The sequence below is a fragment of the Varanus komodoensis genome, unplaced genomic scaffold (assembly GCF_004798865.1).
Source record: "Varanus komodoensis strain SLA01 unplaced genomic scaffold, ASM479886v1 scaffold22, whole genome shotgun sequence".
Taxonomy (NCBI): domain Eukaryota; kingdom Metazoa; phylum Chordata; class Lepidosauria; order Squamata; family Varanidae; genus Varanus; species Varanus komodoensis.
In genome coordinates, this window is record NW_025335606.1 from 19,398,549 (window position 1) to 19,415,925 (window position 17,377).

Sequence of the window (17,377 nt, forward strand, 5' to 3'; positions counted from 1 at the left end):
CTGCGCCCCTACCTGGAGTACGACTGCCTGGAGACAGTGACACACGCGCTGGTGACTTCCCGACTTGACTTCTGTAACGCGCTCTACGTGGGGCTACCTTTGAAGACGGTCCGGATACTTCAATTGGTTCAAAATAGAGCTGCCAGGCTGCTGACGGGGACTGGGCGTTATGTTCACATGACTCCAGTGCTCCGTCAGCTTCACTGGCTTCCCACTGAAGTCCGGGCCCAATTCAAGGTGTTGGTGATGACCTATAAAGCCCTAAACGGCTTGGGTCCTGTTTACCTGAAGGAGCGCTTACATCCATATACGCCCGCCTGCCCCTTGAGATCTGCGGGAGAGGCCCTTCTCCGGGAACCCTCCGTGAAAGAAATTAGGAGGCTAGGTACTCGGAGGAGGGCTTTCTCTGTGGTGGCGCCTAAGTTATGGAATGCGCTTCCCAGAGAGGTCCGCCTGGCGCCGTCGTTATTTGTTTTTCGGCGCCAGTCGAAGACCTTTTTATTTAAACATCGTTTTAATTGTTAATATTATTTGCTTATTTCATCTGGCCAGGGCGACTTATTTTATATTGTTAATTGGTTGTATATTTGGATGCATTATATTTTAATTTTATGTTTTGAGCCGCCCCAAGGCTTCGGTGAATGGGGCGGCATAGAAATGTTTTAAATAAAATAAAATAAAATAAAATAAAATAAATTATTGGCATGGTGCAGAAGTTCAGAGCTCACTTTGTGGAGCTGAAAGTCCCAAGTCTTTGCCACATGCAAAGCTGACTCTAGGTTTTGTGAGCCCCTTAGGCAACACCATAGCTGTGGGTCCAAGGAAGGAGAGGTTTCCAGTTCTACTTCTGGCCTATTCCAAGGACAGAAGAAAGGCAATAGTAGCCACATCCAGAACTCAGTAGTATCACCAAGGGTAGTTTTTTTTCCTCCCAGTTCTCTGCTGATTGTGGAGGCATCCTTGGGCACTTTAGAACCTGCACACAAGGCTAAAGAAAATGCCAACACTCAAGTACAGCTTCAGGGACTCCAGTTGATGGTGTGGTTCCCAGAAACTGGCTGCCTTGGCCAACCCTTGTTGCTGGTCCTGACTATCAAAATGACTGCTATACATGAATGTGTCCCAAGACCTGCTTTACCATTTGGCAGAGTGGGGCAGCCACCTCAGGGAGCTGATTTTGGTGTCCTGAAAGAGCAGCAAATTCTTATTTGTGTCTTTTACTCTGAAGGAGGAGTGCTTGTGGGATAAGTGGCATGTCAACTGCAGATACTACAGACCTTGACAGGAAGGGTCACTTGCTGTTCTGCTTCAGGCAAGAGAATAAGCATGCTGGGCTGGCCCTGCATTTATTGAAGGGACAGAAATAAAAGAAGCCCCTTGTTGAAGGAGAGAAGACTTACTGAAGCTCATTTGTAGTGGAGAAAACTAGAGCAAGCTCTGTGAGCTGCTATGAACCATGGCAAAGAGAGCTGAATTACGCAGTGTTGTGAGAATTGGGGAGAAGGTGGTGTTTGAATGGAAAGTAGCAAGATCTTTTAAAACAGGTAGGTGGCTTGGTGCCTGTTGGACTACAGCTCCCAACATCCTTTCCCACTGGTTATGTGGGCTAGAAGTGATGGGAGTTACAGTCCAACAATGGCTGTGGAGAAGTACCAATTGCCCATCCCTGTGTCAAAGCCTTCTCCCAGCACAGAGGAGTGCAACACCATTTCAGTTCTGTCTTGGATGTCTGGAGATGGGGCTACATAAGCTACTGCTAAGAGGGATGTCAGATGAGAGCTGGTGCTAATGGTAGTTGGGATCCAACCCCCATGTGTGGAACATCAGAGGCCTAGCCATTTCCTCCAAAAAGGTGGGAAATAAAAGCAGCATGTCCTCTCAGTAATACTCCTAACCCTGTCTTTGTGCAGGCATCAAATCCAAATGTGTGCTTACACAGACACTTCAGAGAAAAAGAAGCACCGTTTGTTTTCCATTGAATGGGCCCATCAATATTATGTGGACACATATTTTGTGGGTGGAGTTGGGGTTTTTTTGTTTGTCTTTTAATTGAACTTGCTCACAAAACTTGAGCAGCTGTTTGATATGTCAAAATTTATCTAGGAATTTTGACACACTACTGAGATAAGTGTGAAACCAAAAGCTTCTTCCATTGTCACAGCAATTTTCATTCCCATTTCCACGTAATGCTTTCTTGCATGAACTCTGTGGCCCAGGTCATCTTTATTTCTGCTTAAAAATAGAAATTCTATAAATTCTCTAGTTGGGAAATGTTGAAACTTATGTAAGACCAGGCAGCACTAACACTAATTTGTCAGCCTTTCCCCAACCTGATGACCGCCAGTTCTGTTAGGCTACAATACCCAGCATTCCCCAGCCAGCCATGGTGGGAGTTGTGGTCCAGAACATCTGTAAGGCACTAGGTTGGGGAAGGCTATGTATTTTTAGGCAGTCCTGGAAAGTAATTTTAAATCCAATCCAATTAGTGGTGGTATTTCAAGACATCTTTGTTTAAAAGTGAACACTATCTGAACATACTTTGTGGCTGTTTTCTGGCTGGGTGCAAGTGATGCAAAAAGTGAGCTGCTGAATGTGGCATGTCATTTCTGCACTCCTTCTCATCTGTTTTCTGTGTTATTTTGCAGTTACATAATGTACTTTGCCTGCCTAATTAGCTCATCAGAAGCTCATCAGGCAACTCTGTGGTGGCAGCCAGGTGCCAAAGGAAATATTCTGCAACCAAACACACACTGGCTTTGGGATGGCAAATTCCCTTATGGGCCTGGCTCCTGTTAGCTGTTGCTCAGCATGAATGTGTCATTTCCCTAGGCAAAGCAGGAGAAAGGGAGGATGAGATGGCATCAGGCTTTACAGAAGAGTTTTATTTATTAAATCTCACTCCACCCCCACATTTAGTCTAAGGAGCTCAGGGTAATGTCCATGGTTCTTTCTTCTGTCCTTCACTTTATCATCAAAGCAACCTGTATGGTAAGATAGATTGAAAGAGAGGCAGGCAGACAGACAAGCCCAAGGTTACTCTGCTGAAATCCAACGCACGTCTACTTGGGAATAAGTCCCACTGAACCCAGTGAGTGAGCATTTACAGAACTGCACTGTCTGTGAGTGAAGTGGCTGAGTGGGGGTTTGCACCCAAGCACTTTGTGTTGTAGTCTGATGCTCTAACACAGGGGTCTCAAACTCAACTTACCTGGGGGCCGCTGGAAGTAGAGTCTGGGTGAGACTGGGCCACATCAAGTATTCCACAAAAAACGGATTTCAAGTATACCAAAAAAAGTACAACTGATCCAGTCTTCTCAATCTTTACTAATAATAATTCAGACCATGAACGGTTCTTCATAACATAGGCTTCTCTTACTTCCTCCTACTCCTTGCTGCTAGAGACCTGACAGTGCTTCCTCTTACACAGCTGAGCCACATTTGGCTTGAGGGAGGAAGCAACTGAGACCCTCAGTATGGCTTGAAGATGCTCATCAGTAAGTTTGGACCTGAACTTTGACTTATTAAAGTTCATGGTGGAGAAGAGCTTTTCACACAGATAGGTGCTCCCAAAAAGGCACATGGTCCACTTGAACATCCTGGAAAGCTCAGGGAAGGTAAGGGGCAATTCTCTCAAAAATTATCCAAGCTTGTCTGCTTTTCCACTCACCTCCCTGAACTTGGCTTTGAGTTCAGAATTGCACTGCAGGTCAGTTAGCTCCATTTGAAGCACAGGTGTGGGGACATCTTCCACATCGAAGGAGAAGGGGTCAGCAAAAATTTGAAAAGTGGCTCTGTGTGTCTTGAAATCTGCAAACCTGTGAACAAATTCTTCCTGTAGCTTTACAATGGCATCAGTGTACTTCTCACTGCTGAATGGTGTGCCAGAATCTGTGAGTGCCTTGCATGCTGGGAAATGGCAGAGGTTTGTCTGAGAAAGCTGGACTTTCCATAACACAAGTTTTGTGGAGAATGCTCTGACATTGTCATAGGCAGCACTGACAAGCTGCCCCTGGCCTTGTAATTTCTTGTTCAGTACATTCAGCTCCTGTGTGATGTCAACAAGAAAAGCTAAGCCCATGAGCCATTTGGGATCACTTAGTACAGGAACAGCCATCCCATCTTTCTCCATGAAGATTTTCACCTCTGCTCTCAACTCAAAAAACCTCTTCAAGACGTTTCCCCCGCTAAGCCAACATACCTCGGTGTAGTAGAGCACATCCTCATATGCTGACTCTATTTCCTCTAAAAAGGCGCAGAACTGCTGGTGCTTTAAGCCCCTGCATCTGATATGGTTGATGCATTTCACGTCAGACATCACATTGTCAAACTTCAGGCATTTGTTGCAAAGGGCCTGCTGATGGATAATGCAGTGCAGAGCAATGGCCTCTTCCACAGCCTCTTCTTCCAATTTTCTTTGAACAAGTGCCACGACTCCATTTCTCCTCCCTGTCCTTGATGGCGCTCCATTGGTTATTATTCCAGCAAAACTCTTCCACAGTAAGCCGGTATCTGCCGGGCCAACCTCCGGGAGCGCCCAAAGCCAACCACCATGGTGGTGGTGGGCTGCTCATCCCGCATCGCTCCCGGAGGCCAGCCTGGGTGCCGCCGGCGCTTTGAAGGCCACAGGGCCCCTCCCCTGTGCCCCGCCCATCCCGGCGCACAGCTTAGAGGGAACATTGCGCCCAGGGTAATGACTCATGCAGGTGCATGTGAGAAAAACGTGTGGGCTGCACTATCACTAAACTTTGATATCAAGTGGGGGCCACAAAATATTGTCCCACGGGCCACAATTGGCCCGCAGGCCACGAGTTTGAGACCCCTGCTCTAACAGCTCTAACCCAGCTTTCCATTGGCTTTCCCAAGACGTCGCATACATTTTGTTATCTGTGATATCCTATGAAAGATGAGCCAGTATGGCCTTCGCAGCAAGGGTGACTAACTTGTAGCTCTCCAGATGTTTTGGCCTAAAAATCTCATCATCCTGCACCACTGGATATGCTGGCTACAGCTGATGGGAGTGGTAGGCCAGACATCTGGACAGCAACAAATCACCTGCCCTTGGCTTACAGGTTTATTGCTTGCCTCATATTAGAATGGGATGCAGTCAAACTTGTGGCAAGTGGGAGAGCCCAGGGTTGTAAGAAGCAGCACCAATCATGACACATGGATTTTGTGGCCATGATTTGTAAAGAGGTCCACCAGCAAGGATGGCTTTAAAAAGGGGAATAGACAAATTCTTGGAGGGCAGGTCTATCAGCGGGAGTCTTCACACAGCACAAGCCACACAATGTAGAAAGCTGTAGAGGATGACTTCAAATCCGCCTTGGTGCACCTGCAAGATGATTGAACACACCAAGGGTAGGGCTGCCTTCTCCCCCTAACCCCCAGTCCTCCTGTAAGGGGACCTTGAAGAAGCAATGAGCTTTCTCTCCCTCCATTACTAGCCCTGGTCAGGAACAGTTGGGAATGGAGGTGGAGGAGGAGCAGGGATTACTGACAGGCTTCACCTGGCCCTGGGTGACTGAGGTCTTAGCACCTCTTCCTCTTGTGTAACAGTAGCAAGGAGGAGTGAACATCTCTTCTTCTGCCTTGCAGCAAGTCTTTGTGAAGGATGTGAGGGTGTGTGTGCTTTGGTCCATACCACCCCTGCCCTTAACCCAAAGTGCTGCTAAAGCATGGCAGGAGCTGCAGTCAAATGACTTGCAAGTCAGCCAAGCCAGTCGAGGCTTCCCTGCCCTGCTGCAGCTATGAGCTGAAAGGGCAGACCTGTGAACAGCTCAGCTGACCAGAGCATGCTGCTTGGTGGTGGTGGTAGGCCATGCCTTGGGGAGCCTTCTAACAGCTGCTTCCAATTGCCCCTTGGGTACCTTAGGGCAGCTCTCAGCAGTGCTTGCCTGCCAGCCACTCAGTAAGAGCAGCAAAGATTTATTGCCATGTGGCTCTGTAATTGTTTGAGCTGCCCTAAGGATTGTCATGTTGTCCAGGTTTGGATGACATGGCAACCCTGGTGTTATTACCAAACCCTAGGACGCCTTTGTATCACCTCCAATATCAGGAGCCTTGTAGTATCACTCACCAGGAAATGTGGGCAGGGGTTTGCCATTGTTGTGCTCAGGTCCTGCTTTTGGGTTTCCCATGGCAAGTGCAGTGCTAGTTGCTCATTAGGAGAACAGCCCAGGTAACCCTTTGCTCTGATCCAGCACCCCCACTTACAATTTTAAGCAGAGAACATTAACAGAATGAAATATAGGACCCATGAATTAAAATAGTTTGTTTTCCTGCTCTGTTTTTAAAACCAGGTTCTGCCCTTTATGATCATGAGGAAGTGCCTACAACTCCACTCTGTGCTGTTCTTTAGTACAGCCTAACATTTACTGAGCAAAACTTTCCTGGCACAGAGAAAAAGAAACTGCATAGCCATCTGAGGCATGGTGGAAGTTGGTGTCCTTCAACAGCAGGGGGTTGGACCTGATGGCCTTCTTGGCCCCTTCCAACTCGTCCATGATTCTATGACAATGATGATAAATGCATCTCCTGCTTAATTTCTGCATATCAGTCTGCAAAAGAATCTGGGAACTGCAATGGGAGATTCTGAGAGCTAGAACTTTCTCTACAAGCCCCATGGAATGATGCAACCCAGTTTAAGAAAGGACCTGCCTAGGATGATCACCTCCCCCTCCCCCCATCTTCTATTAACAGGTACATGGAAAGCAGAAATTCATCTGGTGCAGGTGTTGTACTTTTATTTCTTGTTGTAACAGTAGGTCATAACATAATATTAAAAGCCATAAAATAGTAACAATAAAACAATGAGATAGTAGATTATAAAATAAAATAATAAAAGTTGTAAATAAAAGGTTACAACACTACTGTGCCACATGTGCAGGTGAAGATCATGGTACATCAGTTAATGTTATGTTGGACTTTCAGTGGGCTGGTGGAAGGAAGTTCCAGGAAGTTTACTTTCTCCTTCCTTCCTTCCTTCCCCCAGCAGTCTCCAGAACATCTCCCAGCCCAAAACTAGGTGAAGGCAGCAGTGAGGGCAGGGCTCCTGCTAGCATAAGGTGCCCACTCAGCCAATCTCAGAAGAGTGTGTACTTTGTTTTCCTCCCTTCTATTGTTCAGCAAGAGAGTCTCTCAGCCTAGCAGATCCATACAGCCAGCCCTACTGTTAGGTGGGAATCAAGCAGTTACCTGAGGCAGCAGGCACTGGGTGCCATCCAGAAACATAGTGGTATTTTTCAAAGTGCAGTTGCTCTTGCTGTGCCTCTAAGGCATGGGTCCTCAAACTATGGCCCAGGGGCCAGATCTGGCCCACCATGCCCATTTGGACATGCCACGCTTGCACATGCGCCCACTGCCCACCTTGCCCTGCGCGCGGGGAGGCAGTAGTTTGCTCACTTGGAGAAAACCATCTTCAAGCGAGCAAGCCGATGCCTCGTGCACCCACCTTGCGGAATGTGCCCACCCACGCCTCGCCTCGCCTCGCGCCCCACCTCCACCTCAGCACACGCACCCGCACATGCTCCCCCCTCGCACTGGCCTGCATGACCCACTGACACCACCTTTCCGGCCCACTCCCAGCACCAGCAGCTTTCAACTGGCCTCCTGGTGGAAAAGTTTGAGAACCCTTGCTCTAAGGAGACTTCCAAGACTTCAGGTAGGAGTCTTGCTCCACTTCAGCCAGCCAGTTCTAGCAGTTTTAATTTCCAAAGGAAACAGGTGTTTTAAAAACCTGGTGTGTCTTCACTGCCCACTGGAGACCAAGCCACTTGGAAACACTTTGCATTGTAAACAAGTTGTTTGGAGGCAAACTCTTTTCTTTATTACTACTGTGAGGATTACAGCTAAGCTCAGAGGAAAGGGAGAATTCAGAGGGGTGGAAGATGCTGATCCGCACATGCCAGCACTTCATGGCTGTGAGCTCTGGCTTTGCTAAACCAAGGGGAATGTGGAAGTTCTTTGCCTGTGTTTCTCCTCAGGCAGCAGTTAGTCTGTGGCTTCAGCCAGAGCTTTCTCAAACACTTCTGCGTTCGCAATATTCCCCCTGTTAAATTAGATCCTGACCACTTGGTGGAATAGCTGACAGGAGAAGGAGAAAGGGCAGTGGCAGCACCATGGCTTGGCCCATGGTTGTGCCTTTAAGCAGTTTGGTCTGCCAAAAACAGCAGCTGTCTCTCTTCACACAGCTTGGAGGCAAAACAGTGTCACCTGCTGATCTCTGCAGGGCAGAAAGGCATAGTCACCTGGACCGGTTGAAAAGCTGACAACCTGCCACTCAGGTTCAATACTGGATATAAATGTTTCCATATCTTTGGAATTTCAACAGGTACAGCTCTTCCCACTATAACCTTGTTTCCACCCTCCTTCAGAACAATTAAATAAAGAGACAGGCAGGGTTTTATTTAACTTTTCCACTGTGTAGTGCAAGTCTTCACATTCCTATCTTCTTTCTGAACCTTGACTGTGGATGAAGGCTGTCTTTAGAAACAACCTCCTTTCTCTGTCTTTAAAGGTAGAACTCTCTCTTGTCCTTACTGCATTTGGGAGATATGGTTAGAGGTTGTTATGGTTTGTGGCAGGTGATGAAGTGATCATTCCAGTGTCAAAAATTACCTTACTCATCCCTTTCACATTGTGTCCCCCCACCATGTTGTTAGGTGTAATTGTGTTATTGAATGGGCACTGGTTGTATTTTTTTCTCTGTGTATGTCAGTCTTTGTAGTTTAAGTTTTTATCTTTTATTTTAACTGTTGTTTATCAGGGGTATCCTATCTGTTCTGATCATTTTTAACAAATGCTATTCCAGTTGTCATGATGGAGGTTTCATCCTTTGCCCCAGTATTTTCATTATGTGCTCTAAGGCATGTGTGATGTAGTCATGCTTGAAATGCTTGTATTCCAAATGGTTGTTGAGTCTATTCCTGCAACTGGTCTGTGATGTCAGTGATACAGTGATCAAAATGAGCATGCAGAGCATGGACTGAATTGTGGGTTGTTGTTGAACTGTGTGTTCTCACTGAATTGTAGACGCTTGCTGAATGGGTTGTTGTTACATCTGAATACATCTGCATTGTGGTTTACTGTTACTATTATTGATAATAAACTTAAGCAACCTAAACAACCCAGGAAGAGGACCAATGTTTTTTGTTGGGTTGTGGATTCTGGCTTGTTTTGTGGTCAACCTAGAGTTAAGCCTTAACATAGGGTGTGCATGTAGGATAATCAACAATTTGATGACACTATAGGCTCATACTCTGAGTTGTCATTACATGTGAACAAGACTGTTCTTGATTTTACAGAGTAGAGATACAGTGGTACCTTGTCTCACGAAGTTAATCTGTTCCAGGACTCTGGTCATGAACCAAGTTAAATTTCCCCATAAGGTTCAATGTAAATAAGTTTAATCCGTTCTGTAACCATTTTTTAAATCAGAAAAATGTGACGCAAAGTGACAACAACAAAGATTGCTGCCATCCCCCCGCCCCCACAGCACGATCACAACCTGTCATCCCTGCATGTGCCTGTCATCCCTGCAGGCGCCTGCCTGTCATCCCAGCACGCTGGGGGGTCGGGGGGGGGGGAGAGATGGGTGTGATCATGGGCGCACTGGGGGAGGGAGAGATGGGCGCAAATGGTGAGTTGGGGGTGGGGAGATGGCCATGATCCCAGCTGCTTTTGTGCAGGGAAGGCATGCCTGATCAGAGGCACGCTCCTGCAGGAAAGACAGGAGCAGCAAAGCAGAGCCACGGGCCTCTGACCCGATTTGTTCATGAACCAAGACGTTTGTGAGCCAAGGTACCACTGTACGTTTAAAATGATACAAGTCTGATGACATTAGAATGGGGTTCTTAGTATTCCTTGCAACTTTAGCATTAAATATATGACCTCTGTGAGGTCCTCCTTGTACTCTCAGATCTTAGAAATTAGGTGCTCAACCTCTATCCATCTATTTTTAAAAATGAAAATGTTAATCTTTTGTTAGTAGTTAAGTGTAGAGAAAATGCTCGTAAAGCATGACTGAGAAAATCTCTTAAGTGGTTTGTATTTTTAAATGTTTTCTTTGGAGTTAGGCCTGTTTTTTATCTGTTCTGGCTCATGAAGTTCGAACTCAAGCACTTTGGGGGGTTTAGTGATTGCAATACATAGGCAGCTTTAGTTGAAATACTCATATTTTAGCCAGTTAATTTACTAGCAGGGTAGGAATGGGAGAGAAGTACCATTTTATACTAAGCTGGATATGGCAACTTTATTATGTTGTTCTTTATGCTAGTCCAGTTGCAGTTCTTTGTGATTATTTTATAATTTTTATTTATCTTTACTCTTACTTATCTCTACACTGCTAAGAAAGATTTGGAACTCCTATTATACAGCAAAAGGACAAGAGAGATGTTTTTGTGGTAGCTGTTCCAAATTCCTCCTTGTGCACATTTTCTGTTGTGAATAAGTGTGAAGTCAGGACTAAAAGATGTGACAGCCTGAGAGGAGGAGGATGAATAATCAAGAAAAAGAAATGCTTATTCCCAGAGAAAATTGGGGAAGTGGGGAAATATTTTTTCTTAATTTTTCCTTTCCCTCCTGCTCTCCTTTTTCCTAGGGCTTTTCACCCTGTGAGAGATGTTGTGCAGGACTGAGTGAATAAAGAATAAAAGGATAAGGACTTATCTATTTGTAGCACAGATACAGATAAGATAGTGATTGCCAAAGGCGCATAGAAGTGTGTGTGTGTGCTGATGATGATTGTGGGCATAACAGTTCATTAGATCAAGAAAGGAAATCCTGTAGACTTGTGATGCATGAAAGCTGCAGGCACAGTTACTTCCAATGGTATTTCATTACTCAGAATCTATAACTTGTGAAGAAAGCTGGTGCGATTCTCCAAAACAAGAACTGGAGTTACTGTAGGAATTACTGTTGGACACCTATAGGATACTCCCTTTGATACAACTAGTGGTAAACAACATACATTCACCCATCCTACCCCCTGAAGTGTACAAGAAGATTCCTTAAATCGAGTCTGGTTCATTGACACCAGCCCTCCTAAATGCCAACTTTCAGCTATAACTGCCATCAACTCTAGCCAACATGGTCATAGTTCTTGGGAACTGCAGTTCAACAACATCTGAAGGGCACCACCTTGAAGAAAGCTCATCTGTCTCAGCTGATGGTGCTTTGTTGGTGTTTCAGATTGGGTATTTTCCAGCTCTACCTGCAGTGGTGGGGGCTGAAATGGAGAACACTTGCTTAGAATGCAAGGTCTGTGGTGCTTCTTTCAAATGCCCTAGTGCAGGGGAGGGGTTGGGGTTGGAATTGGCATTGGCTTAGATAGGACTTACTTGATCTGCCTTGGTCGCCCTGTATGATGACCTGTGCAAGGAGAGACGGGGGAGTGTGTCCCTGTTGGTCCTCCTGGTTCTCTCAGCAGCTTTCGATACTATCGACCATGGTATCCTTCTGAATAGGCTAGCGGGATTGGGAGTTGGAGGCACCGCATGGTGGTGGTTCCACTCCTATCTCAATGGCCGATTCCAGACGGTGGTGCTGGGAGACTATGACTCTGTGCCATGGCAGCTATGCCATGGAGTTCTGCAGGGATCCATTTTGTCCCCCTTGTTATTTAACATCTACATGAAACCACTGGGAGAGGTCATCAGGAGGTTTGGGTTGCAGAATCATCAGTACGCTGATGATACCCAGCTCTACCACTCTTTTTCAACCGATCCAAGTGAGGCAGTGGCTGTGCTGAACCGGTGCCTGGCCGAGGTAATGGGCTGGATGAGGGCCAATAAACTGAAGCTCAATCCAGACAAGACGGAGGTCCTGTTGGTGGGTGGTTCGGACTCCAGGCTAGGTGACTTGGACCTTGTCCTGAATGGAGTTGCACTCCCTCTAAAGAACAGGGTCCACAGCTTGGGAGTGCTCCTCGGCCCAGAGCTGTCTTTGGAAGCTCAATTGACTGTGGTGGCGAGGACTGCTTTCCTTTAACTTTGGTTGATCCATCAGCTACGTTCCTACCTGGAGGACGATCGCCTAGCGACAGTGTCACATGCATTGGTTACTTCCCGATTGGACTTCTGTAACATGCTCTACGTGGGGCTGCCCTTGAAGACAGTCCGGATACTTCAGATGGTGCAAAATAGAGAAATGGTCGATTCTCACATAACCCCAGTCCTCTACCAGCTTCACTGGCTCCCCATGGAAGTCTGGGCTCAATTCAAGGTGCTGGTTATCACCTACAAAGCCCTTAACGGCTTAGGACCTGGATACCTAAAGGAACGCCTTCTTCCATATTTGCCCTCCTGCCCTTTGAGATCGGCGGCAGAGGCCCTCCTCCGGGAACCCTCTGTGAAAGATATTAGGAGGGTGAATACCCGGAGGAGGGCTTTCTCTGCAGTGGCACCCCACTTATGGAATGCGCCCCCCCAGAGAGGTCCGCCTGGTGCCATTGTTATTTGTTTTTTGGTGCCAAGTCAAGACCTTTTTATTTAAACAATATTTTAATAATTGTAGAGAGCCAGTGTGGTGTAGTGGTTAAGAGCATGGGACTGGTACTCAGATGATCTGGGTTCTAGTCCCCGCTCAGCCATGGAGCCAACTGGGTGACTTTGGGCCAGTCACAGACTCTCAGCCCAACCTATCTCACAGGGTTGTTGTTGTGGGGAGAAGATGGAGGAGGAGAGATGATGTAAGCTGCCTTGAGCCCTTTGTAGGAAAAAGGCAGGATATAAATCGCAATATAAAATAAATAAATATTTAGTGGTTTTAATTTCTACAGCCAGGGTGAATCCGGATTTTAATATGTATTACTTTTATGCTTGTTTATTTATTGTGCTGGAAGCCATCCCCGAGGCTTATGCGAATGGGACGGCATAAAAAAACTCCAAACAAACAAACAAATATTTTAAAATATCTGTATGCCACCCTCCCTGTAGTTAGTTTGAAGGGTTTTTCACGGTATAAAACTACAGAAACCAAAAATGATTTCATAATTAAAATAATATTAACCATACAATGAAAGTGACAAAAGTAAAGGCTGAATGCTTTATAGCTCTCCCCTTTTCTAAAAGGGGGAGTGGAAAGTACAGAATAGAATTCATAATTTGTCTTCTGCATCTGTGTGGGGATTATGGAGGAAAGTCTGGGCCAAATACTATACTTAGCCTCTGCTATAACAGCTCCCTGTTTGCATTATCAGCACGCTTTGGAACTTGCATGAGGCGCCTGTCTTGGAGCTAGGCACTTATAATAAGCACCAGAGAAAGGCCAGGCAGCTACAGCTATATCAACATGGAAGTACTCTTGGATGGCTGCTTGGCTACTGAGCAATAAACAAATCCCACACAGGTGCTGTTTGATAATTTCTGAGGCAGAACAGCTGTGGTAACAGAAAATCTCTGGCGACGGCATCTCCTGCACCCACAGCTTGGGGAGGAAATATTCCTGAGGAAGAGTTTCTTATCAGATCTGGGCAACTTCTATCTTGTCCCCAGAGTTCTGCATCTTCAGCAAAACTGAAGGAGTGAAATGAAGAGCTCAGCTGAACTCCGTCATTCCTCTTTCCCTATCAGCTTCTCATTTCTGTAATCCGCATCCATTTGTTTTTCTTCCACACACAATGACTTCAACGCAAAGCAGAAAATTCTTGCCCACTTTATTCCTGGTAACACAGATTAGATGTTTAGGCAAAAGGTGGAGATGTTTTAGTTAATATCAGTTGTAGCCTTTTTCTCCCCCAGCAAAGATGAGTCTTTAAAACTGCACTGTCAATCTGGAACCAAGTAAGTACAGTTTCTTGTTTAATTCCTGCCTGATATTTTGTGCTTCTCCAGTTGTTTTGGATTTCCATTCCCTGAACATTGGTTGGGGTTCATGGCAATTATTGTTTGAAACATCTGGAGAGTGCCAGGTTTCCTCCCCGTGAAATGCCATGGGTGTGAGAGAGCGAGAGAGAGAAGCAATGCTATAGTGATCCCTATGCTATGGTGGCACTCATTTAGAACAGACAGAGGAAATTCGGGGAAGGATAAAGGAAAAGAAAAATTATTGCAGCGGTAAGCTATACATTTAACACAGTGTGTTGTGTCTGCATTTGTGCATTTGCACGCAAACTTATGTGCCTTAGAATAAAATTCTCAAGCATGTCTGAAATGAAAAACAGAAATGAATCCATCAATGCATGGAAGATGGCATGCGAGACAGCTAATGACCTGTGTAACATTGACAGAACAGATTTAATGAAATCCACACATCCCCAGCTGGAAGGATGTTGACTGACAGCTACTGCATGGGTGGGGATCTGCATCATAGTTTCTCAATCAAATTTTGAAATAGTCTTGGGCCAACTGAAGGTTTTGAACAAATGCTTCTATACCACCCAGTACAATTCCATCCCATGTATAAAATCATGGGGAGAAATGGCTATATAAAGCAGGCTGCATATAGCAGCTGTGCCGATGTGTTGTGTGTGCATTTGCACACGAACTTACATGTATGTTAAAATGTATACCTGTTTGATCCAAATTGTGCTCTAAGAAAGGTTAATTCTCTGATCTGTCCTTTTGCATAATTCTACCTTTTTCCTCTCTTGCATCATGCTGGCTTCACTGATCAAAGAGATTTCACTCCACATTGTGCTCAGCAGGCTCTGGCCCATATTTTTGCAGCTATACACTGAATTTATTGTGAGCATGTAAATGCTGCTGTTTTAGTATACAAAATACCCCTGGGAAGTGGGAGGGGGTATAAAATAAAAGCTGAGATTGAGAGGAAGCCATATCATGCATGCCAACAGTCTGCAATAGCCACTAGCACATAGGAAACTGTTCTTGGCCAGTGCAGGAACTGTTTTTAGCAGGGTCCACACTAGCTCTTCCCCACAAGATCTAGTGACTTTTAAATGCAGGGTTCCTTGTTAGGTTGGATTGTGGTTTTTATTTTTTGCAGCAAGCCCTCGTTTGAGAATCTGGTGTCAATCTTGGCAAAGGAAGAGCTGTTCATAGCTGTCAGTAAGTGCCTGGTGATGCACAGAAAGTTGCCAGGTACCTCAGAAGCCAAAAGAGGTGTTGGGTCAGGCTTCAAGTTTCTTTCTGTGCACAAAAGGCAATGGCATCTCCTGCTTTCTTGGCTTTTTTTTCCGTCGGTGTGCAGTTCATCTCTGCCAAAACAGCTGACATTCTTTAAAATGTCCAGTTGCTAAGGCAAATTTGCACAACTTACGTTGAGCACAGATATGGGGCTTTCCTGGCATGCTTGAATATTCTCTGCTTTTCCCTTCCAAATATCATTCTTGCTTGTAACTGCTTGAGCTAATACTAAATGGAATGTAATAGACATGCATGTACATACCCCGGGGATCAGATGTTCCATTAGGAGTTTGTCCATAAATTGCAAATTAATCCTATTAATATGAGCAATTAATTTCCCTTATTAAATATGTCACATAACAGTCTCATTCAAGCATAGTTAAGAACATAGGGACAGAACCTGTTATTAAATACGCTACAAGCATGCCATCAACTAAATTCAGTGGGAACTATGCCCAATCCAGTCATAGGATTGCTGCTTGAAAAGAACAAGTTGCCACAGGCATGGAATTCTTTACAGTGTCTCATTTATTTTTCCCTGACCCAGTGCTGACTACAGGCATGACACCCTCATCTGATTGGCCTACTTTGCTGCCCCTGTTACCAGCTCCTGCTTCTTCTCTTCCTCATCTTATCTACTTCCTTGCCCAGCAGAGAACCGGGGAACAGCAGGCAGTGTTAGTTACCGCTCTACCCCTTCACTGCTTCTGCCTGTTCCCTTGCTCACTCTCCTAGGCCAGAGCAAGAGGTACATACAAAACCTGGTCTCCTGATAATTGAGGTAGGGGTGGGGGGGAGTGCCTGACCGTAGCTTCCTATGATGCTGACTCCGCCTAACCCCTTCCCCTGCAAAAGTTTATTTCCTTTCAGCCGACCAATCCTTTGCCTACTTTTAAAGAAATCATCGCTTAATTTATTGTCTTTGGATGGGCTAAATTAGTTCCAAAGTTCTGAACAGCTGAGGGCTGGTGTGAGCTAACTGGGGTATCAGTCTGTAATAGTTCTCTGAAGCATACTTAAAAGAATAGGTAGAATGCAGGGGTGGGGGGTTGTATTAAGTGCACTCTTGAGAGGGGATTATTCCTTTTCTTATGTGCAGTCAAAATGATTTAAGTTCCAGGTTGTTAAATGACATTTTAAAGGCAGAATGCTGTACATGGTCTGCTTTATTTAATAAAGTGGTTTGGATTGCAGGGTGTTTTCAGACTGCAGATGGACTGAGCTTCAGAAAATGTGTAGGTGCAATTCCCCAATGTCTCTCTGTGTTTCCCATTTACCAAGTTGGGCCTTAGAAAGGTTCTTGTGTGTGAAACAGAAATTTGGACCACCATCTGTGACAGCTGCCTCTCCTGTGGGTGAACTGGAGCAGTGACTAAACTGCTCAGAAATGCAGAAACCAAGGTATGGCACGTCTGTGTGGTTTTTGTTAAAAGTTCATCGGTATTCAATCTTCAGTTTCTGGGTTGTGTGCTGACCTAATATGGGTCACATTCAGGGCCCACCAAAGACATTATGTTGCTTGAAGTAAACAATTAAATCCCCCACCCCTGTTCCACATACAGAAAGGGACCAGAGGGATAACTGAATCTTTCTTCAGCAGTGGCGAGAGGACAGAGTCCTTCAGCATACCTGAGGCTGACTAGCTAGATTAAGGTATGTGATGTAGGCTGCATAGCACCTGCAGCTCTGTCTTCTAGCATCCAACACCCAAGGCAGCTTTTCCAGTTCGTCTAATGGTGAGGCTGGCCCAGGTCAGAACAATGGAAAGGGGAAGAGGAGAAAAATGAACAATGTGCATTAAACAGTGATAGGAGCTGCAGTGAAATAAGCTGGTGATCATCAGGTTCATAGAGCCCTGCCCCCTTTGTAGTTCTGCCATCACACTAATAAGGACAAGTTCCTATGTGTGCTTTCTTTTGCTCTTTGCAGTTCAGCTGTGCTGTCTGTTTCCTCCTACTTGTGAGGTCAAGTCTGCTCTGGTTTCTTGCTGTAGTAAGCAAGAAGAGTCAGGCAGAGCAGAGCGACAGCTTGAAGTGTGCAGTGTGGGAAGATGTATGAAAATTATGAATTGGATGTTGGCTTTCAAAGTTACTCTTGATCTTTGGTAGGAGACTGGCTGACCTCTTGATCTTCTAACAAATACGCAATATGTCAGCAGTTGTAATGGCAGTGTAGCATAAGTGGGTGCGACTGGTTTGTATTTTGAGAGTGAGACTGGATGACAATTTATGTCTGATGTGGGTAGGAAAGAAGATGCCAATGAGCTTTGTTTTCCATTCTCTCTCCTAAGCAGC

The 17,377-nt window shown here is 45.5% G+C and overlaps 1 protein-coding gene across 7 annotated transcripts in view; it reads left to right on the forward strand.

The window, feature by feature from the left end:
* Positions 1-17,377, forward strand: part of LPAR2 (lysophosphatidic acid receptor 2) — a 63,488-nt gene that overhangs the window by 22,062 nt on the left and 24,049 nt on the right. The window contains exons 1-4 of one of the 7 annotated variants that reach the window (XM_044431601.1): positions 13,415-13,778; positions 16,278-16,318; positions 16,399-16,484; positions 16,681-16,736. The exons of 1 other annotated variant lie outside the window; for it this stretch is intronic. Coding sequence is in view for 2 of the 6 variants with exons in the window: in XM_044431598.1 (XP_044287533.1) it covers positions 16,471-16,484 (14 nt within the window). In the remaining 4 variants the exon portion in view is untranslated. Of the gene's footprint in view, positions 1-13,414; positions 13,779-15,630; positions 15,832-16,277; positions 16,485-16,680; positions 16,737-17,377 lie in introns of those variants that run through there. 5 more of the 7 variants (XM_044431598.1, XM_044431603.1, XM_044431599.1 and 2 more) reach the window with 5 other exon arrangements.